General features: G+C 37.7%; 2 protein-coding genes across 3 annotated transcripts in view; both read right to left on the minus strand.

Moving 5' to 3' along the window:
* The window catches only part of nav1b (neuron navigator 1b), a 67237-nt gene extending 58187 nt beyond the window's left edge, over positions 1-9050 (minus strand). For both annotated transcript variants that reach the window (XM_053498005.1, XM_053498004.1), the window contains exons 1-2: positions 8030-9050; positions 280-382 (exon numbers count right to left, since the gene is read on the minus strand). In XM_053498005.1, the coding sequence (XP_053353980.1) occupies positions 280-382; positions 8030-8687 (761 nt within the window). In that variant the 5' untranslated portion in view covers positions 8688-9050. The remainder of the gene's footprint in view (positions 1-279; positions 383-8029) is intronic.
* Positions 9051-16005: 6955 nt separating this feature from the next.
* LOC128526428 (uncharacterized) lies at positions 16006-23516 on the minus strand. Its single transcript, XM_053498253.1, has 4 exons — positions 23443-23516; positions 17280-17984; positions 17028-17119; positions 16006-16217 (listed from the first exon to the last, which is right to left on the minus strand). Exons 2-4 carry the CDS (start codon positions 17978-17980, stop codon positions 16006-16008), a joined length of 1005 nt encoding a protein of 334 aa, XP_053354228.1. The 5' UTR covers positions 17981-17984; positions 23443-23516.
* Positions 23517-24280: the final 764 nt, after the last annotated feature.

The following is a 24280-nucleotide window of genomic DNA, read 5'->3' on the forward strand; positions in this document are numbered from 1 at the left end:
GCCTTTCCTTTCATATAAATACTGAGTTTTGTGGACTATCTCTCTCTCTTTCTCCTCTTAAAGGCTTCAGAGATGTGAGGTGAACAGAGAGTACATTAGTTTAAAAGGGAGCTTGGCATGCATTGACAGTGAAAGCTGTACAAGCATTTTTGCCTTTGTGAAGGACTGAAGCCAGGTATTTAGACAGCAAAATTGGCAACTTTCCCAAACAAGCAAACCGTTTCTCTGTAAATATAAAATATGTGTGAAAATATAATTTTGCATGTGTGCTTCTCTTACCCGTGGCTGAGTTGGGTCCCTCGCAGGCTGGACATGGTGTCTTCCAGGTTCTGCCTGAGATCCAGGACATTCTGAACTGTACGCTTCCTCTGAGACTCTCGATCTGCCAATCACACAGACAATTCAGTTACAGTGACTTCTGTAAGAATTAAGAAATTAATCAATAGTTACAGTTCTATGAAAAAGTATTTGCTCCCTATTTTTTTGAATGTTTGTTACACTTAAATGATTGAGATCAGCAAAATCTTTTAATATTAAACCTAAGATGATTTGACTTAATACAAAATGTATTAAGGGAAAAAGCCTGTCCGAACCTACCTGATCCAATGTGAAAAAGTAATCCCCCCTCCCCGCTTGCTAAATCATGAATGACCTGTGATTTTTGAAAATCTAGAAAGAGTTTTTTGAAAGAGTTCATTTCACTGCCACACCCAGGCCTGATTACTGCTAGACCTCCTGAATTAAGAAATCACTTAAATAGAACCAATGTGTAGCATGCTAAAAGACCTAAAAAAGCAACACTGCCAATTCAAGAACAAAAAAGAAAAGAGTAATTGACATGTATCAGGCTGGAATGAGTTTCCAAGGCATTTCGATGGCTTTGTGTCTCCAGCAAACCACTGTGAGAGCCATTATCCACAAATAGAGAAAACTTGGAACAGTGGTGAACCTTCCCAGGAGTGGTAAGCCTACCAAAATTACTCCAAGAGCACAACAACGACTTATCCAGGAGCTTATAAAAGAACCCAGAACAACATCTAAAGAACTGCAGGCCTCATTTGCCTCAGTTAAGGTCAGTGTTCATGATTCAACAATAGAAAAAAAAACCTGGGCAAAAATTGCATCCTTGGGAGAGTTCCAAGACAAAAGCCACTGCTTACCAAAAAAAATCCACAAAGGCTTGTTGGAACTTTTGGGCAAATATTCTGTGGACTGATGAGACGAAAGTTTAACTTTTTAGAAGGTGCGCATCCCATTACATCGGGCGTAAAACTAACAGCATCTTATAAAAATAACATCATACAAAGTCAAATATGGTGGTGGTAGTGTGATGATCTGGGGCTGCTTTGCAGCTTCAGAACCTGGAGTCTTTGAAATCATGAATTCTGCATAAAATCTTGCAGGATGTCCCGCTATTAGTCTGTGACCTCTAGCTTAAACGCGTTTGGGTTGGGTAGTAGGACAATGATCCGAAACACACAAGCAACTTTGCCTCTGAATGTCTCAAAAAAAAGAAAAAAAAAAGTTTTTAAGGTTTTGGAGTGGCCTAGTCAAAGTCCGATTGAGATGACCTTAAACAGGCCGGTCATGCCTGAAAACCCTTTAATGTGGTTGATTTAAAACTATTCTGCAAAGACCAGATTTTTGCGATGTGAAAGAGTCATTGCCAGTTATCTTAAATGCTTGATTGCAGTTGGTGCACGACCAGTTAATAGGTTAATGGGGACCGTTTTTTTAGGTAGGGAGGTACAACTTTATTGCCACTGCATAGTACACGTACTCAACAATGAAATGCAGTAACAGACAAGCACCAAAGTTTTTGTTATTTAAAAACTGCATTTTGTATTCACTCTGGTGATCTTTGTGTAATATTTTACTAATATCTTTTATGATTTAATCATTCAAGTGTAACAAATACAGTATGCAAATTAAAAAATTCAGGAAGGGGGCAAGTAATTTTTCACTGCACTGAATACTGTATTATGTGTTTAATATTGTTTAATGGCATTCCATACATTTCTGGTGTATTTACCGCACAAACCTTAAATTAACATAAACCTCTGACTGACATACAGTATCATGGTTAAGCTGGACTACTTACGTGAGTCAATATCACATACAACAAAGCAAAATCAAACATAGCTAAGACAAGCTCTAATATCAGAAATCAAAACTAGCAAAGCCTAAATTGTAAATCTGCAGTATAGTTACATCTGAGGTCCCACATGTGCAATTTTGACATTAACTACATACGACGTATACAAAACCCAACTCTGTATAACACATTAAAAAAAAACAACCAATAAGTTAAAAAGAACTAGACAAAATGAGTATAACACGGATAGAAATCATAGAAAAATGTATTTCCATTAGCTAGATTGCTAAAATTGGATAAAGTCAAATGTGCTAACCTGACTGCAGTGATTGTTCCTACAGTACTACTGCTAAATAACACATGCCCACACACAGCGTTTCAAATGTTATCAAGACATTTCCTAAATGTCATGCTTTGGTCCTGGCATAGCAACAAATTCAAAAGCCACAACACTTTCTTGCCCAGATATCCATCCACATAAAAAGAGCTGAAGGAGCGAAATAATTAGACCATCACCCCATACAGGATAATGCTACGCTAATGTATTAATGCAGAGGATTAAAAGTAGGCACACTCAAGAAATGAGCTGTGTAAACGCCTGTTTTAAAAACCATATGAAGATTAAAAAGTAATTTACTGTTGTCAGTCAATCAATCATGTCTCCTCTTTTAAAAATCCTCCTTTCAGCATGAACCCTGTAAAAGTGTGTGGACAGTGGGGTGTACATCAATGCATCATTTCCATTTAAAAAATTTATAAATTAAACTTGTATCTCATACTATATGAACCACTTTCTGTGTGCAGGTTGGTCACCTGGCCTATATGGGTGATCAGCATGCCATGGTCAATCAACTCCATAGTGCAGTCAGGCATGATGCCTGCTCTGACATTATCAATGGCTATAGAAAGCGAGACTCCAAGACAGTAAAAGGGTTACGGTAGAACTGAATATCCCTTGTCAATCATACATCATTCCCATGGGAGCTAAGGAATTAACAAGTGTCCTAATTAGGAGTCACTCAAGGGACTGCAGTTATATAAATAGTAAATTATGTACAAGATCAGTTTAGTTTGTCAATTAAACAGTGATCGGCAGAGATATTTCAAGCATGTAATTGATCTTCCATGCTAGTTCCAATGTACAAGCAACCTGTAAATAAATCAGAGCAAATATTATATAAATGTGTTCGGTATTATGTAACTCATCAGTGGCCAACAAATCTAAATGGCGCGTGAAAGTAGATGAGAAACTGAAAGACTGTTACACTACACTCAAATTTCAGTATAGGTTTAATACAAAATAGAGCCACAAGTATGTAACAAAGCTTGCTTGCACAGTATGCTACTATACAGCTTAGTGTGATGAAACATATGGTGCAGAAATAAAATTTTAAGGTCACTGAGTCCAGAGCGACACATTTACTTCCTGGGTGGTAGAAGTAGGTCACTCATACAGACAGTGACAGGGTAAAACAGGAAAAATACTGCAGTGCCTTTCTGCTTCCCAATTAGCTTTGTATTTATGTAACCATTCCAAAATTGTAGCTGCAGTTTTATTCTCATACTGTATCCCTTTGCCTTTACTGCAGTGTCCTAGCTCGTTTCAAAACGAAACATGGTGAGGTTCCTCATTGTGTATTCTACCAAAACACAATCTTTATGCTCAGCATGTTAATTTCTCCTTTTGTAAGAAATGCAATACCAAAGACACATTGTGCCTTTTAGACTTGGCTACATGATTCTTTTTTCTGACCATCCTTTTTACCATCCTGTTTTTACGCTGCCAACTCAACCGAAGTCTGTTGTGTACAGTGCACCACAGCCAAGTACAAGGAGCCAAATGTATCCACAGGCTCTTAAGTTTCTCTCTCTTGTCTGCTTCTCAATTCAACTCATTGTCCTTCTGCAGATATTTCACTCAGGGTTTCTGCATGGGCCTAGAGCCCAGTCCAGCTGCACTATGCTGTAACATAGCAGCTGCATGCACACAGAAAACCAATGTTTTATTCTCTATCCCAATATGGTCGCCACAGAAGAGTAAGTATGCTGTTTCTGTTGGCATGATTGAGAAAGATTACAAGTGAAGAAGTCCATAAAGAAGTCCATTATGCTGGAGTGCGTGTCACAGAACCCTCAAATGCATAGTTGAAATTATACTCTATAAAGACTCACATACTGTACATTATGGAAGTGGGGAGATGAACAATACATTTGAAATCCTTGAATATTTAGGTTTTTGTGGTGTATTCTTGACATACCAGGGGTGTTTATGTCAAACCACGACCTATGATGAAATTTCTTGCAAATGAAGAAGTAAAACCGATTGACATTTACAGAATACTCAAAGCACTAAGCAGTAAGAAGATGAGAATCTTAGCCATAGTAAAAAATTTGAATGGTGCAAACATTTTATAGAACGCTTTACGTCCTGGAATGATGATCCTGGAACTTGGCTGGAAGTTATTGTTAAATCCCCAACAGAGTTCCTGGGAGGCCAGCGTTTTAGATGTGAAGCTTGTGTCTGATCATGACTCCAGGCTGAGAAAACCTTCTAACGTGATGGTATCTAAGCACTAGTGCAACACTGGGATAAGTGCATCAGTGTAGCAGGGGATTATATAAAAAAATAAAGGTAGTTTTTACTCTCATATCAGTTTTCTGTTCTTTACTTTTGACTTATTTCACTATATTTGTTGGGTGTTCCCATCACTTTGGATCAGTGTCCGTCACTATACCTTTTTGTTCTTGAAATTTGAACTAGACGGTGCAATAGCCCTTTATAGACTGGTGTTGGAGGGGCCCCATTTTGCCTGAGTCAATATGTTGAATGCAGGCCAAAGTTTACTGTCATTAGCCAGCAAGTCATTTAAATAAGGACCGATTGTGACAATGAAACCTGCAAACAACTTTAATGATCCAGAATAAAAAACCAAGACAAATGTTTAAGTCTTGCCATGCATAGTGTCCACACTTGTATCTGTTTCTTGTAGATATACTGTAAAATGTAAATTACATACAAATGACTTCAGACTATTAAAACACTATAAAGAGTTCTGTTGCTGTCTAGACTATTTGCTATTCTCAGTGGAGCATCTCTGGTAACTGCATACACATACCCACACATGCACCTTATATGTATAGTATCAAAGAAATTGTGTTAAAAACCTTGCATTTAAAAATATAGGATTTCTTTAATCTTTTGCATTAACTGATTAATGTAATAGTCCTAAAATGCACAACTTTGCTATAATTTGTATATTTGCCTTATTTATTTGGTGATGATACTAATGCACATACTCCTACACAGGGACAAGCCATATATTTTTTACATAAATGATATTTTAAAAAGGTAAACTATATATGCCCTCCATCATCCATTAGGAACTTCTAGGAGTCCAACTAGGGACCGTGGTTGACCGTTGTATTTATTCCCATTTGTACGACCGTGGTAGGACATTTGGTCAACATTTACATACACATTCACACACTACGGGAAATTTAGACACACCAATTAGCCTAATCTGCATATTTTTAGACTGTGGGAGGAAACTGGAGAACCCAGAGGAAACCCACCAAGCACGAGGTGACATGCAAACTCCACTCACACAGACCCGATGCAGGAATCAAACCTGGAGGTACAAGGCAACCCTGCCAATCACTAAGCCATCATGCCGCCAAACTGTATATGTCTTAAGAATATATTGTTAATAATTTATGCATGGAAGACAATTTTTCCACCCAGAACTGTTTAGAAAGGCAAGTCAAATTACAAGACATTTTGCCATTTAAAATTGATAGAATAATATGAACTGTGAAAACATGTCTACATATGTGAAATGTAGGGATAACAAAAGTAATCATTGTTTTTTAAAATGCAATATGAAGTGCTATATAACAGTGTGGTCAGTCCAGATGCACACTCAGCATCATATCCATTTCAGATAGCAGTAACATCACAAATATCAAAGGACAATTGTGGCAATGTTAAATATACTGCAGATTTATTATGGTTACAAATGTAATTAATTTTTATAATAATAATACGATATTATCCCTGCAATACCGGTGAATATTACTATGCCAATTTTACAATTGGCAGCTCTGAGGCAAGTCTTTTAGTACTCTGTCCAACAAGCATGCAGGTACATAATCTACACCGTGTAGAAGCTTTGATTGTGTCATAGAATAGAAAGCAGAACATTCATTTGGTACAGTAGATGCTGTCATCTTATTTAGGCAATGTGATACCCTTATAATGGATTTGTTTCAACCTTTTATGATTCAGTGTACCTAGATCTGTCTGAAATGTATACATTTACAAAAATAATTATAGAATAACCAAATGCACTAGGCTTGCCTACATAACCAGGCCTATAACCAGTGAAATGCATTGAATCAAATAATACTTGATTTATTTCCCAGCTAGGCAGGCAGCTAATTATATAATTATATGTACCATATATATTGATACAAAATTGAGTAGTTAGGTTTGTTGTGTTGAAATAACTATGAGAAGCATGTTTGCTGATGCATATACAGTACCTCACAATTTTTTTTTTTATTGGCCCTAACAGTCAGGTATGCTCGAAGTTATCCTGAGAATCTCTTTGGTTTATTTAGGTAGGTATGAACATAAGTAATGTTCCTGATAGTTATGAAGACAGTGTGTCCAGATAAAGGTCACTGATATGGGCTCACCATGGTCTGGTTTTTCAGATGAGCTAAATTATTAAAGCAGGGCTGTCACAAATATGATAGGATGATTTCTGAATTGTGCATCCCAGTTTTAAAACAAAGGTAAAAATATTTTCTGCAGGAGTAAAAGATAAGGAAATTGGCTACTTTTGTGGTTAGTACCTTCAAACAGCTTAGAGGGTGGAAACAGTTAACAGTGGTCATGCATTTAAAAAAACTAAAGGCTTTCTTAAACAGAATATTTGCCTGTCTTGCCCATATAGTTAGTAGAATAAACTATTATTTCTGACATATGCACTTTTTACATGTTGAAGAAGAGTAAAAAAAAGAACATTCGAGCCAAACCTAACAAAACATCTTTATAGGAAATGATAAATATAATACAACCAAACAGGTCAAATTGACAATGGACTAACAACTGCATGAAGATTTTGTCCTGAGACACATAATATAATGCATTAAAATCGACTGATAGACTGCATTATGTTCCTTAATGGCTGCTCAAAAATATTTGGTGATTAGCAACTAGGTATGTCTTAACAATACTTGCTATTCACAGACAATGTTGCACAGCATATTAATGGCTGTAGAAACATGGCTTCGAGGAAAATAACAATGAGCATCTGTGTAATTTGAAAATGAGTTCGATATAGCCTGATTTATTTTACTCTTGTCTCTTCAGCCCTCGCCTGATATCAGCCATTACCTCATTACAGCTCAGAGTGGAGCAACACCAGTCCTGAAAACCAGCATACACATACACACACCCACATGCACACACTCAGGCACTGCAGTGGGCAGACAACAGAAAGCATCAGTGTGTCAAATGCCGCCATCAAGCTGCTTAAAACATTCATGAAATGAAATACAGGGATCATCATGAGCTACGATTTTTCCATAAGAAAGACAAGCATGCTAGACAGCCAGCAGATTATGATAATGTGACCGCACAGAGAACAATGCCCTGTAGTGCACAGCTGTTTCTCCATGTATCTCTCCCAGTATATGATTTAAGGCTGTCAACATTATAAAATGTCCAAAGGCAAACACCGTAACTGAGGTTGCAATGTCAGGACTTGGTCAACACCATGCACCAAACCTTACAGAAGGCATTTTTCCCCCAGTTGTATTTAGGTTAGGTTGGATTGGGTTGGGTTAGGTTGTTAGAGCAGATTTGGCTGAAGCTTGGAGACCTGCAGACACCACAACTGTTTTTAAAACACACTGTGAGGTACTTACCAAGCACCTGACTGAAGAGTAGCTGCTCCAGATCTCCAAGAACTGTTACAACTAGCTCTGGATCCACCTTCAAAAAGGGCTTATCACCACCTTCCTCACCTTGGCCTTTGGCCTCAGAGTCCCCCTGGCCCCCAGCTGCAGTCTTCTTTCCTGCAGCCTTTGCCTTGCTAGAAAGGATGTCATCGTCTGACTTTACATCATCTGCAGCTTTACTAAGAGGCTTTACTTCCGCATAAGGGCCGCGGGGTATGCGGCTCTGGTTCTTTCCCAAGGCACCAGGAGCAGCAAGCGGGGTAAAAGGTTTGGGCTTGGCCTGGAACAGAGAATGTTCTGACTTGGACAGGTTCCGTGATAGCTGGGCACTACCAGGCCCTCCGCCTACTCCTCCACCACCTCCTCCTCCACCGCCTGTTGGTTTAGGCTTGCCCGTCCTCAGGTGGCTAGTGCTGGCTTTACCCATGTCATCGCACCACTTGGGTTCGTAGAGCTGCATCTTCTTCTCAGCATCCGTTAGAACAGCTAGGTTGGTCAGAGACCTTTGCTTGCGCAGGTTGGTGGGCACAGGTATGCGTCCCTCTGTGCTACCCGTACGGTAGACCTTTAGCTCGCTCCGTGCCACATTCTGTGGTACTCCTGACTTGCCCCTTTTGGCAGCCATGCCTGCAACTTTGCCTTCTGCCCGGGATGTATGTTCACGTGCCTTCAGCTAGCTCTAGAATGCAAGCCAACCTCCTTTTCTATGCTACCCCCAAAGCTCTCCCTCTATGGGAGAGCATTTAGAGCAGCTTCAGCAAGGAGGAGAGGATAAAAGAAAGGAGAAAGAAGGAGAATCCACAGGCGCAGCTTGTTCTTTCTTTCCTCCTCCCTCTCCGAGAAGGCAGGAAGAAAATGCTAATTCTGTTCTCCCTTTGCTTTTTCTTCCTTACGCCTTCCTGCCTGCCTGCTGCCTCACTGCTGCCCTCGCTCTCCCTTTCTTTCTGTCTCTCTGCTCTCTTTCTTTCTCATTCATTTCTCTCCTCCCTTCTCCAGACCCTACTACAGCTGAAATGCACAGCAACCGGGTAGCAGCAGAGGCAGACGCAACAACAATCCCTCCCCCTTTTCTTCTCTTCCATCCTCCCCCTCCCTCACTCTTTCCCTCTCTCTTACTAGGTAACATTTACCAATGTTTCGCTGGTTCTCAGCAGAAAGTGTGAGAAGACGGGGGCGATGATTAAGGACATGCTTTGATTTTAGCTAGCTTTAATATAGAACATCAGTTAATTTCGTTTCCGCAACATTTATCACAAGCCCTTTGTTCTCTCATCCCCTCCCCCACTGGAAATGCACAGTCATTAAATTCACTGTTACTGTATTAGATGAGTAAAAAGACTCCTCATACCATTTAAACTAAGATATTATATTGAATCATCGATTATCATTGGTAACATGTTTTATTCACATCCCTAATGTGTCATGCATTTAAATATTCCATAAAATATGAGCGAAAAGTAAACTAAAATTTAAATAATAAGGAAAGAAGGATTTTAAATCTTATCTCATTTTCTACATGACTGGACAGTTCTGCTTGTAGGACATAGTTTAATCAATCCAATCAAGTCAGAATTTTCATTATCACTTTTGTGAAATGCTATGCAAAATCTCAAAGCAAAAAGAGGCTGAACCTGCATTAAACAATCTAAATATGGACCTCAAATCCTGCAGAAAATCATAATGTTGCTTAATCAAATTCAGCTTCAGCAAGAAAAAATGAATCTATCAATTTCTATTACAAAAAAACAACAAAAAAAAAACAGCCATTCTTGTATAACATTTGACATTCAGCCTCTTGCAGGACCTATACATGCATGCTATAGCTGAGGTATTTTGAGATGATCCCTAAGAGCATCGTTCATGGCAGCCCGTGTACATATCTCTGTGGAGTACTCCACAATGCTCTGCTGGAAAGCCGTCTCCATAGCAACCATGCTTCCGACATCACAACAGGCATTAGGCTTGTAGATCCCCAGCACTCCATGATGCACCGTGAAAATGGCGACAAAGGGTTTCGAATGTAGATATTAGCTCCTCCATCTTTTTTTCTTTTCCAAATGCCCTTGTTTCTCATCATTCATAGCATGCATGACCGAGAATGAGTACTTCGCAAAATGCCTGGGGCAACTGACCTGGTTAGCACTATGTGTAAAGGAAAGCCTTAAAGCTCTCCCACTGAGATATAGATACTTTGTCAACCCCATGCTGATTGTGGGGGTAATTCTAAAGTCACACAAACCATTTGATGTTACTTTGGGCTAAAAGGAAGTTAAAAGAATAGTCTCTATTGTCTTTCTTTACGACCAGAAGGCTGCTTGTGTGACTGGCTACATCTGATGACATCACTGAGCGCACAGCAAACTTCCTGTAGAGATCACCACAGGAAGCAATACTAGGGAGTTCCTTTAGGATATTAAGTATAAAAGCTTATTTTAAAACAAGAGAAATATTGACTGTACAGTCGCTATAATATCTGCAAAAAATAATTATCATAGTAAGTTCTACAAAGAGAAATGTTGATAAAGTTCTTGTGATGAAATATGTCTCCAATCATACACATTGATTTTATTAGAAGATATATACATTTAACTGGGATGACACAGTTTTTGTTGATTATATTAAATTCTATTAAATCTATTAAATCCCGCTGATCAGAAAGTGTTTTAAGTGATCAATTTCCTTTGACAGTGCTGGTAGTAAATCAAAGCCAAATGATAAGTTGTTGTTGTTGGTCTTTCGGCTGCTCCCATCAAGGAGTCGCCACGGTGGACCATCCGATGCCCTTCCTGACGCAACCCTCACATTTTATCTGGGCTTGGGACTGGCTCTGCATCCAGTGGCTGAGGTTTTGGGAACTGGCTGGAAATTGAAACCAGACCTTTCTGATGGCCACTGAGCCACCAGTGCGCAAAACCAAACGATATGTTGATATTCAATATTTATAATATTTTAGGGTTAATTTTTTTTTCCTAAAAGGTTTATGGTAAATAACATTTATGGAAGGATTCTCAAGGTTGTCTGGGCTTTGTCAGTAAGTTCCTTTTTACAACAGGGGACTTTCTAGTATCTCCGTGACCTGGCATGCAGTATTTATTTAAAATATTTAAAATATTTTATTAAAGATTAAAGAGAAGCTGATGAGGGAAAGACTTTTTCTATCTGCTATATACCTATAGGTACTATAAGTAATAACACTAAGCTGTCTTACAACTTTTCCATAACATTATATCTGACTCTAAGGGTTAAAAAGCGTAACGTGTTGTTCATTAATGCAATAAAACTTGTAATCTTCAGCAAACTGCTGTAGAATAAGAGAAATTAAATGCATTAGGACATAATATTATAGGAAAGTAATTCGGTCATTCATCGTTAATTATACACCTCCCCTGTAATTTGTAGACTTTGGAAAAACCAATTAAGCTTGATGTGGATGCTAACTGCACTGGTGCAAGTGCTATACTCCAAGTGGATGCTTGTGCTGTTGACCACCCAGTTTGCAACTTCTCTGAGAAGTCAAGCACCAATTATGTTACAGCACCATCGGGAATTAGGCCCTGGCACTGCTATTCACTTTGCAACCATTTTGGAGTCTAGCAGTTGCTAAAAGTGAGTGAGTGAGTAAGTAAGTGAGGAAATGAGAAAGGGAGGTTGGGTTGTCTGTGAACACTTCCATGCTGCGTTAACTCTTCTGATGGGAGTGCATCTGTATGTGTTTGTGTTAGTTTTGAGGAGTCTGTTTCAGGTTCCAGGAGGTCCAGATGTGGATGTCACTCCAGTCTAGTCTGTTTCTCATTTTGTGCGTGTGTGTTTGTGTGTCTCTGTGCCTCGTTTGCATGTGCCACGTTGTTGTTTGGAGACTTAATTTAACATGTGTGCAAAGTGAATGGAACAGCTTTTTTTCCACTCATTTGGTTTTGTGCCTCCATTTTGCTTCCAGTGTTAATGACTTTTTGAGCTGTCTGTATGTAGCGCTGGGGAAGGGTATGAGTTCCAGGAATGTACACTTCTGTACAAGTCTGCAATAGTGCAAAAGTATGCTATTTAAGACAGTTTTAGACACTGGCTGATGTGACCACCCTTTCTCAGGAGAGGCTTCCCCCACATCTGTAGCCCATTGAAAGGCTACAGCCGGCCAACAGCACAGCTGTCAGTAGACACGTGAGCATCCCCAAGGCTATGACTGCTCTGTTTGTGCCATTACACCATGGAAATAAACGACAAAACCTGACAAAAATGGCAAAAAAGTTGGCCTCTTGATTGATTTTAGTATGGTGTGTTTGACATGTTTGACGTACGTATGTGTGTGTGTGTGTGTGTGTTCAGGATGCCCCTCGGAGGGGGAAACAGGTGTGGCTGTTGCCAGAAAACCTATATGTATATATAAACAGACTCATTCTAAAAAAAAACAAGAATATTATTTACTGTACATCTGTACATAAAGTGTATAGTTCTGTGCAAAAGTTTTGGCACATTTAAAAACACTGAACTGGAAAATTTCTTATAATTAAAATAAAATGTATTGAGTATTATACAGCAGAACAACTAATAAAAACATAAAATATAATTTGCATTTAACACTACATAAGTTTTCTTATGTACACTTTCGTGCATTTTCTTTGAAAACTTAGTACACTACATTTGTTTCTCAGGTAAAAGCACAGATATCCTTCATCTTGTTTTTTTTAAAGCAGAAATAAATAGTGTTGTATATCTAAAATAGCAATGAAATAAAAAATACTACTATTATAATATTTATTCTCAGTGTGCTTCGTTTCAACGGACCATTTGATTTTCTTTTAAAATAAGCTTTCGCGCAAAACCCAGTGATGTAAAAGAAAACGGGTAAACAACAGCCTCACCATAAAGAACTGTTTTTTTTTTTTAATCCAAGACCCAAACCCTGAGGGGCATCAAATCGCGGACCAAGTAGCAGTGGGTGAAATTGGATCCATAGATCTCGTCTACTGATTTAAAGGATGGCATATGTCATGTCTGACCCTGCAACCATTTTAAAACCTTCACAGCTGCCTCCCTTTGAATAATTACTAAAGATCAATGCTTTGCTACCATCATCTAGGATTGCGTGATATACAACCATACGCCAGAGTCTTTTAAAACACATCTGTCAGTGGATATTATATTAAAGAGTCACCTTTGGCATTACTTAAGTCATTTCATTGATTATTTAAACTATATTAGTATGAAACCGTAATTGCCCTGCGTCCCATTTTCATGCTGGCCAACACAAAATAAGTGTCTAAGGGAAAAGTTAGCCATGGGAAATTATGTCCTATATATTTCGAAATGCATTTTTTCTTTAAAACTCACATTCTCTTTCAGACAGATGAGCCTGAAACTTGCATATGAAATTTACATCCTCTTGCAACACAGTTAGTGATGGCCTAGAAAAACAGTGAAGAAAAAGCAGGGAGTAATTTTCTGGCACTGGGGATGATTAATCATATTCCAAAGCTACACAACGGATGTTGAAACTCTGGGAAAGTAGGAGTAGACAATAAGGAGTTTAGAGTTTGTTTTCCCATGTTGTCAAAGCTTGGAAATTGCCGCAAACCATGTATTTGTATTAATAAGAAAGTGGCCTTGATGTTCCAGCCCAATGTCTTTACCATTACTATATTTACATAATGTAAAGCAGTACATTCAGCAGTAATCCACTACTAAATGTCCAAGTCAAAGCCTAGACCTGCCTAAGCTTATTTTAAGAACTACATTTCTAACTAAAGTAATGCAATGTTTTTAAAAGAAGGCATTCCCACAAGTAAGTGCTGGAAAGCTTAAAGTTCCACTGGACTGAGTGACTCCATTTAAACCCAGAAATAAATATAAACTTGTATCTGTAGCCTAATGATCCAGGGAGCTATTACACTTTCGGAAAAAAGCATGGATATAATATCAGAAAAGGGAAAAGATGCAGATGCAGCTTGCAGATGCAAAGACATAAAGCTAATTTATAGCGATAATTTTTACAAGGGCTAAACCGAGCACAATGCTGGAATGAATAATATTTTTTTAACTTTCCTGCTCGATCAATAGACATATTGAACTGAAACAAAACATTCGTATTTGGCAAAATTACCCTTAAACAAATACAATATTTTACATCCATTTAGACTTACATCCATTTAATCTGTTAGAGACACTAATAGGAAAAGGAAGATAAGTAAGGTATCTGGACAGAATTATCTGTCAGTATTCAAGTGAGATAACAGATAAGAAAGAATGTGTTCTTGCAAATTACTCTGAATAAAGGAGTCTGGCCTGGCACAATGAAAATGAGAAAATGAGACAACATCCATATTTCATCCATAGTTTTGCTTTAGAATACCAGAGTGAGTATCTGCTCTAGGATCAACTTGGACTAACACACCCAAACAAAATGGAAGACTTTTTTTTTTTTTTTTTTTTTGGTGTTGTTGTTGTGTGTGTGTGTGTGTGTGTGCAATGATGCTTTACAGAAACCACCTTTCAATCTTCCTGTAGAAGTCTATGTAATGTTTAAAAAGTAACATTACTCATGAGTGCAGATTTACACAGACCTCGACACCTGCAGATACTTTGGTGAGCTTTGAATGGGGAAAGGTAAAATGAAGTATTTTTAATGGCAATTTATCTAGAAGCAATAATAATAACTTGGACAAATAATTTAAAGAAGTTAAACATGACCTGTTTTTATCATTTCCCCGATCTGTAATTTACACGGCTAGAACTATTTATTACTAAGATCAGATTAGTATTAAAGTATGACCTAAAAGGAATCCAACATCTGGAAGCTAGTTATAAAGAAACATTGTTAGCATACATGTTATTTTATTTGTATATATATATATATATAATAAATATGTGATATACATGTTCAAGTCAAACTGGGACGTTTGATTTCGCAGAATAACAGAACACAGTTATGAGCTTATTTTATATATACTCAGCAAAAAAAGGAACGCCCCTTTTTCAGGACTGTGTATTTCAACAATATTGTTGTAAAAATTCAAATACCTTTATTGCAAAGGGTTTAAACAATGTTTTCCATGCATGTTCAATTAACCATAATCAATTAATTAACATGCACCTGTGAAATGGTCGTTAAGACCTTAACAGCTTACAGAAAGTCGGCATTTAAGGTCACAGTTCTAAAAACGCAGGACACTTAAGAGACTTGTCTACCGACTGTGAAAAACACCCAAAGAAAGATGCCCAGGGTCCCTGCTCATCTGCGTGAACGTGCATTAGGCATGCTGCAGGGAGGCATGAGGACTGCTGATGTGGCTAGGGCAATAACTTGCCATATCCGCACTGTGAGACGCCTAAGACGGCGCTACAGGGAGACATGAAGGACAGCTGATCATCCTCGCAGTGGAAGACCACGTGTAACAACACCTGCACAGGATCGGTACATCCGAATATCACACCTGCGTGACAGGTACAGGATGGCCACAACAACTGCCCGAGTCACATCAGGAACACACAATCCCTCCATCAGTGCTCAGACTGTCCGCAATAGGCAGTCCATGAGGAGGAGATGCACTGCAGTACTTCAGGCAGCTGGTGGCCACACCACATACTGACTGGTACTTTTGATTTTGAGCCTCCCTTCATTCAGGGACACATTGTGAAACATTTTTAGTTTATGTCTTAGGGTGTTGACTCTTTTAGTGTTCAAACAAATATTTACACATTAAGTTTACTGAAAGTAAAAACAGTTGAAAGTCAGAGGACGTTTCTTTTTTTGCTGAGTATATAATCCCCTGCTACCCTAACACACTCATCCCAATGTTTCACTTATGCTTAGATCTGTAATCAGTTTCTGTAATGTGCAAGTGGTGTGATGGGAGCAGTATGAGGGCGTGCACTGTCCTGCAAAAAATAACACATCTTTGGTGATCATACCAGTCCATCTTTCCTAGGAGTGTACACTCACTGAATGTTCAGGGATAGAGACCATCATTCATGGACATACAGGCTTCTTTAAAATGGCTAAGTGTCTCAGCACCATACTGTATCTGAAATCTTCTGTAAATGTCAAAAGGGTTTACATCTTCATTCATGACGAACTTCATCACAAGGCTGAATTTGACTTTAATGATCCTTTTAACTGATATAGGAACAACTGCATTTACCCTGGCAGCCAATGGAGGCACTGTTCACAAGAAAGACCAGAATGGGGGAAACGTGATCTCAGGAACCAGAGCAATGCTGCTATCTCCAGATGATCTGGTTTGCGTATTTCAGAAACTGCCGTTTGATAAGAGAGATCAGTGGAGAACTTCCAGACTAGTTTAAGATGACAGGAAGGGTACACTCACTCAAATAACCACTCTTTACAGACGTGGTGAGCAAAAAAGCATCCTAGAATACACAATATCATGAATGTTGTAGTGGAAGGGCTACAACGGCAGAAGACCATATTATGTTCCTCTCCTGTTGGGCAAAAACAGGAATTTGAGCATAGAGTAGCCACAGGCTCATTGAAACTGGCCAGTACATGGTTGGAAAAAGAAAAGGACATTCTAGACACAGTTGTTAGTGACAGAACGAGGAGACAAAAAAAATCTATGGTTACTAAAGTTCTTGGCCTGTATCTGCATAATTTAATACTGCTCTCATATAGTATGTCGAATAGATAATTATATGAATGTATATGTACAAATGTTCTTATTAATGTTCCTGTTAATATATTATCAGTAACTGACAATCATGGACAATGTATCATATAAAAGGTATAACGAGCTTTAAGTAGTGCATCCGACTTGTGCAGGGCTCCAAATGTGGAAATAGAGACAAAATAGCATGCTCTCATTGCACCTAGCAATTGCACAGGCAGTAATTACATCTAATTTTGCCAGCCTGACATTATGTCCACATTCAAAGTCAAAGGCATTTAATAATAGGTCACAGAGCAAGTGTAAGATTCTGGTCATGAACTCTGGATAATTTAGGAAAGGCTTACTCAAATCTTCACAGCACACTTCCATGGAATCTGAGGAGCAGTCGCTGACATCCTCCAAAGAGGACATGTCTGCATCCTCCTGAACCTGAAGCCTGGGGATCAGAGACATGGACATGGCAATAATAAAAACCACAATTTTGTATTTTTATTTTACAAAATAATGTAAGTGATATCATGTAAGCATGTTTTCCTTGGCATAAGATACATGGGCATTAAATAAATCAAATGTGGCCATTAACTCAGTCACCTTACCTGAATCTGAAAGGTGCTACTGCAGCCATACGAGGCGATTCCCTTACTGCAGTTTTCTGTGGCGTGCTTTTGCAAGAGTTCAGGTCTCTCTCAGTGCTTCCATTTTTAAATTTGATTCTTTGCTTGTTAAAGTCTGGTCGATTACCAGAAGAGGATCCCCAAATCAAATTCCCATTGGTTGTTCTGAGGCGAGCATTCCCCATCTGCCTGCCCTGCATTATTATACGAGAAGATGAAGAAGCATCTGCATTGTCCAGACTCTTGAACTGTACCTGATTAGTTTTCCAGTTTTTGTTGCCATTCTTTGTCAAGTCTCCAAACCTGTCCTGGGTTGCGTGGACTCTACGGAGGTCAAGCGTGTCTTTAGAGCGTAGCGTATCCCTTTTAGGAACCCGTGGACTACTGTAGGCAGAGCGAGATCCGGTCATGTGGTTAAATGAGGTCTTGAGCGGAGCCGATCTCTGCAGTTGGTACTGAATCCTTGATGAAGCTTCCTTTAGCAGCTCTTTAGAATTACCAATGCTAGACGTGGAGGGCGATAAGGAAGCTGTTCGTCCACCTGGTTGATATTGTGCAGGTGAACTCAGGAAGTTGCCGCTTGAGAACTTGGGGTTCTGCTTGGAGAAGGTGCTCATGGTCCGGGGCAGAGGGATCCCAGAGCCACTATGATCCTGAGACAGTGGTTTTATTCTAGTACTCATGGTGCTGACAAGACAAAGACAAGATTCAACAATGCTTTATTCTACTCAAAGAATCACACTGATACATGTGTAGCTGTCAAAAGGAGACACACTGTCATGCACTATGATGGACTACAGAAGAATTCTTTTACACGGATTGGATCAGGGTTTAAATTACAAGAGAGCTTAAATTACAAAAAGGGGGCTTAGAGAAATAATCTCTTCCAAAAAAAGTAGCTTGAGCTACCTTAAAGCTACATTTTAAACAATAGGAGAAGTTTAGGGATGGATGGTTGTGGAAAGTTATTAAGAGGTACATTTTGTATAACACTTTCTTAAATTTAATAGTCTATATTTTTCACATCATCAGTATGCCGAAAGAAATTGATGTAAAACTGTCAAGCACTATCACAAACCTGTCTGTTTGTTTTAGTCAGGGTATTCTGTATAGTTTGCTATGGCTCAGTAGTTGGATTAGTAAAATGTCCTGTTAAGCTTTGCTTGTTGCTTTGAAACAGCATATTCAAGTGGGTGTGTGCATGTTTACACACTTCCAAATATTTTCTTTTCTTTTCTTTTCTAGAAAAAAAAAAATTCTTTAATTTTTTGTGAAGCTGCTTTGAGACAATGACCATTGTTAAAAGTGCTATATAAATAAAATTGAATTGAATTGAATGTTTACTTATAAATCTAAAAGAAATCTAAAATAGAAATCTGAAATATTGAATAGTAGAATAGTAATTGGAAAGATTGGATGAAGATACTTATGCTGAAAAACACTAAAGCTGTTTAAATGGATAAATATTTAAATCCAGTTGGTGGATGGATAAAGAGCTTGAACACAACGGCTTAATCAAACTTTACACCAACAGGTGAAAATAATAATAATAATAATAATAATAAAAGATATATATATATATATATATATATATATATATATATATATATATATATATATATATATATATATATAACAATGTTTAACAATGTTTTTCCACTTATTACCATAATGAATACAGTGCAATTATATATAAGTCATCTTAAATAAGGAATATTTTAAGATGAACTCCTTAAAGAGTTTTTTATGGGCCTTCAGTTCACAGAAATGTTGTACAGTAGTTACATTTGACTCTCTCCTATTTATTTGGGGTAAAGTATATACAATAATGTAAGGAGGCTCATATGTCAAATCTGTGATTTGTCACCATGTGGACAAACCAAATACCTATATGTAATATATGATGATAGATCACTGATGCTTTTGGGACCTTTTTTTGGAGCTAGTGGTCTAGAGGTTCTGGTGATTGATGGCATCATATGTTCTCCAAAATACCAGGACATTTTTCACTGTTAATCCTAGTTGTCTTTGTCTAAAACTAAAGAGTTGGTCAAGTCACAAGTTCATGAACGAGGCATGAATCCAAATCAACACAGTAATTAATTGTTGAAAAGACCATCTCAGTGACATTTTTAGAGTGCAGTCCACATGCAGTTGGAAAATGAGCAGATCAGCGCTCCTCTTCATGTGTATCCAATCTTGTTAGGCATTTCAGAAGGAGGCTCAGTAAATTCTGAATTGAATTTCGTTTGGCTGTTTATTTACTTTTTTGGTATTGCATCATTGTTCTTTATTTATTTCTATTTTTTTTCATGAAAGGTACCCAAATGCAAAGGCCTGTAAGGTGCACAGACAATCTTACAAAACATTCTTTCTACTGACGTTTCTCCTGAGCAGTCTACTAATTACCAGCCCCACCTCGTCATTAGTGCAAACTGTTCCTCATTAGATGCAGTGCATGTGTGCTCTGTTTTAGAAGTTTATGTTTACAAAGTCTTGCTAGGGTTTCTCTGTATATTACAGAGGCTGTCTATGGAGTTATTTACCTTCCAGTTTTCCTATTTATTCATTTTCACAGTCACCTTACCTGAAGGTAAGAGATAGTTTTAGATGTCGGAAGCCTGGCCTCTCCAAAAATGCAACAACTCTTACCAATATGTCTATATCATTTTTTACTCTTGGTGAAATTCAACATTTTAGCGATTTAAGTGACCAGATATTTCACAGCAGTGTCACACTTGGGTGACAGTGTGAAACTTTTCTCTGAAGGTTTTTTTGGGCTTTCATGAAAGATTCGAGTACAACTTATCCTAAGGGGGGAAAAGTTAAACACTCACTGGAGCACAGGCTTTTTGTTTTGGGCCTCATTAGGATTCACTGCTTCTTGGGGTGAATGTGAGTGTGGACATGTGGTATTGCTCAGCCCTCAACCAAATCTATCAAAATTTTACACAACTACATTACATTGCCAAATGTTTGTCGACGCCTGACCATTATGTTCATATGTCACCACAAAGTTGGAAGTACACATCGGATAGAATGTCTTAATATGCTGTATCTTTAAATTTTAAGGGGTCTGGCTCAAACATGTTCCAGCAGAACAATATCCCTAACCTCAACACCATTATGCTTTTGGGATAAATTGGAGCCTCCCCAGGCCTCCTCACCTACATCAGTGTCAGATGTCACTAATGCTGTTGTAGCTAAAGAGGCAAATCCCTTAAGCCACGGTCCAAAATCTAGTGCAAAGCCTTTCCAAAAAGCAAAGACTACATCTGAAATGGAATATTCAAGAAGCACATGGTTATGACATTTAGGTGCCCACAAATGTCTGGCCATTTAGTGGAGTTTAAGGTTGTTATGTTATCATTGATATTTTTCAATATTATAAATACATTTTCAATTTAATGCTGTTTTTGATTATTTCATTCTAGTCCCTACCTACTTCAGTAAAGTCGAGCCAACTTGTAAGCAACAGCCTTTTTGGTCAGGCTGATTTTGTTTTTTTCATGTTCCTAATTAGGAGAAGAGACTGAGAATTAAACAGTCCAACAGATGAAACAGATAAAACAGAATACACACAGATTTAAACTTCAATAACAGACACCTGGGCTTGACCAATAATAATGGTAAAGAATAAAACAACAATAACACCAGCTGTCCCTTCTGTAATGACCTGTTTTTATTTTTTTGATGTGTCTCTTTCAGAGTGACAATCTGCACATCCTGAAACATGTGCTTACGGATTGGTTTGATTATGATTAACATAAAGGAATTTATGAACTAATTGACATCTGATCTTTTGGAAGAAATGTGTTTTTAATTCATCCTTTAAAATGTTATAGAAGCTGTGCATAAGGCTCATTGACACTTGTGTATATTAATCTAATAAAAGACATTTGTCTTAAACATCCTGTTTCCCTGGAAAAAACTATGCCTATGCTAAGCCATTACTATACCTACATTAGATGGCTCTGGTTAACCAAATTGTTGTGTGAATCAACCCAGACTGTTATATTGTTATTTAAATACACGCCAGTGCACATACATTTCACTAGATTCTCACAATTCTAGCAAATGTCCTTCATAAATTGTTCTACTGTTTGCTTTTTAACACAGTCACTACTTTAATGCTTATCATGCCATTATTTTTAAGTGCACCTTAAATTTACAGAATTCCTAGGATTGCTTAAGACCGGCATCTTGTCTCCAGGATGCACCAAAGACTTTCAAATAGGGTTAAGCTTAAGACTCTGCTAAGGCAACTTCAGGTATAAAAGTGATTCCTCCCAGAACCAGTCTTTCACAATTTAAGCCTCAAGAATCTTTGGATTGTCATACTCGAATATGCCTGTGCCACCTGAAAAGAAAAAATGCATTAATGGGATAATCTGGTAATTCAGTATATACTGTTTTCACATTGCTCCAAAGTCCAATCATGCCCCCTAACAAACTGAAGGCTTTTTGTCTGATTGTCCTCACTAACAAGTGGTTTTCTCATGGCCACACAGCTGTTTATAAATGGTCTTACTTTCACTTGTAAACATAGTTAAGATTTCTATTGAATTTTTTTTTCCCAGAATGCAATTTTACTAAATTTTCAACTAATCTCCAATCACAGTCATTAAGGACTTGTTTTTTTGACCACATTACAACTTCCAGGAAAGTTGTCAGTTTATTAATGCATTGGGCAGTTCTTAACCAAATACATGTAATTTTTTTCTTAGTTGTTTTCTTTCCTTGATTCAGGTCAATATTTTCCACCTTTATCATTAAAAAGTCTTTTCCACAACCATGAGATACATCTGCAGACAAGGTTGTGTAAAAATGTAAAGCTATACACTATATCAGTTAGTGATAAAGTATTTGTTGCCAGCAGTAACATATTAATCCCTGAAGTAATTATTTAAAAAAATGTTTCTATTTAAATCCAAATGTTACCCCCCTTTTATTATTTTTGGTTTTTTTCTTTTGAGCCAGTACTGTAATTATAGCCTCACTAATGCAAAAAAAAAAGAAAAAAAAGAAAAATGCAAAAAGCCTAAAATTACCACTCTATCGGTAAACGCACATAACCTGTTCCTGGCAGTTTTTTAACTGTTCCACATCTATTAAACCTTTTTTTATAGCTCTATATTTTTAAAATCATGCACAGTATGTATTTTTCCATTAAATGATTTGTGCAGCCAACTGTATTTAAGGTCATTTGATTTACTCTATGTTCATGGAAGAAAAATAAATGTATTTGTGCATAATCATAGTTATACCTCTAAGTGATCGGACATGGTCAAGGGTAATATTAAAGCTAGAGAGAGGCAATAACAAATTAGGTTATTCAAATCTTAATCTTAGGGTTTAAACTTCCTTAAGAAGTTTAGTATAACTATATGTTTTGAGTAAAATATTGTTCCTTTTGCACCTTGGTCTCGGTCATTTCTATAGCAATGTTTTTTTTCATTTATGTGGCTGGATTACTAACCTGACACCCAACTTTCTCATTTGGACATTTGAACCCAGTCAAAAAACGTACAAAAAAGATCTTTAGGCGAAAAACTCTCCATTACCGCAGATGACTAGAACAGAAAGCTTTTTGGGATTGTTAAATGAGGAATCCCTGAGGGCTGAGTTAACTCTGACGGCTGTCATGTTTCACGTTTTCAGTTACTGTGTCTATTATGTAGTCAACTTATTAATAAACATCATAAATAAATGAGATTTCTGTCTTTATAATTTTTTTATCTAAACTACTAAAATATTTTAAATCATAACAAAATTATAAATAAAATAAATGACTCAGACAGTTCATAAAAGGAATTTCAACAACCAGATTATTATTATTATTATTATTATTATTATTATTATTATTGCAGATGATTTATTTAGCAAAATTAATTAAAAAGCAAAAGTCTCTTATTAATCAATAACCTGACAATCCTAGGTAGTATAAATACACTCAAGGGCCAGACAGGTGCCCTACTGGCTTCTTATGACAAGACAGTTCTGAACAGTGACTAAGTGGTTTATATATGAGCGGGAGAAAAAGGCAGAGAGAAAGAAAAAGAAAGAGGGAGAAAGAGAGACTGTGAGAGATACATTATTTCACAATAAACAATTAAAAGTAAATCTATTTAAAATGCACTCTCACCTGGAATCTCTGTAATCCTTTTTATGCCTTTGTGGTTAAGATGTCAGTAAGGTCCTGTAGCAGTCCAATTTACAATGGTGCATGCCTGTGTTGCTGTGCCAACTCTTATCCATAGTGGTGAAATAAACCTTTATTGCTGCCTAACAAAGCCTTGAAGAGCCACGTGCCGCTATCTCCATGTGTGCGGGAGGGGAGCAGAGACATCTGGACTGTGGGGATCTCTCTTTATTTCGCGCTCTCTCTCTCTCCCTCTTCCTCTCTCAGTTGTGCTCTCTGTATCCGTCCTTTAAACTCAGCAAGTGACACAGAGACGTGCTCTTACACACATACACTAGACATAAACTCAGCTATAGCTGCCACTACACTCACATGTGCCTACCAGTGACTCATATTTCTTGTAGTAATGACATCATGCCAAAACCCTCTGGGTCATTTCCTTCTCAGCTTCCGACCACTCTTCAGTTTGAGTCACCCCCTCATCATCAAACAGCTTGTCCTTGAGACGTATCACTTCTAATGTTTCGAATAAGCCGAAAAAATGCACACTGGTCCTTCAATGCCTGAAGGAGGTACAATCACAATAGCACATGAATACAATCATATTTAACCTTAGGAGAAGTTAAACAAGATAAAGGATACTGCTATATAGGAACCATATTAAGTAAAGGTCAGTAAAGACCTATAATAGGAATTTTAAAACAACTTTCACTGACGCACTTAGTGTGTGTACAATAACACTTCAAATTAATAGGGGTCATTGTTTTTAGAGTATTGTTTATTAAAATTTACAACTACATCATGCTACACGAACTACCCCCCCCCAAGTTCTTTGTGTCCA

The sequence above is a fragment of the Clarias gariepinus genome, chromosome 6 (assembly GCF_024256425.1).
Source record: "Clarias gariepinus isolate MV-2021 ecotype Netherlands chromosome 6, CGAR_prim_01v2, whole genome shotgun sequence".
NCBI lineage: Eukaryota > Metazoa > Chordata > Actinopteri > Siluriformes > Clariidae > Clarias > Clarias gariepinus.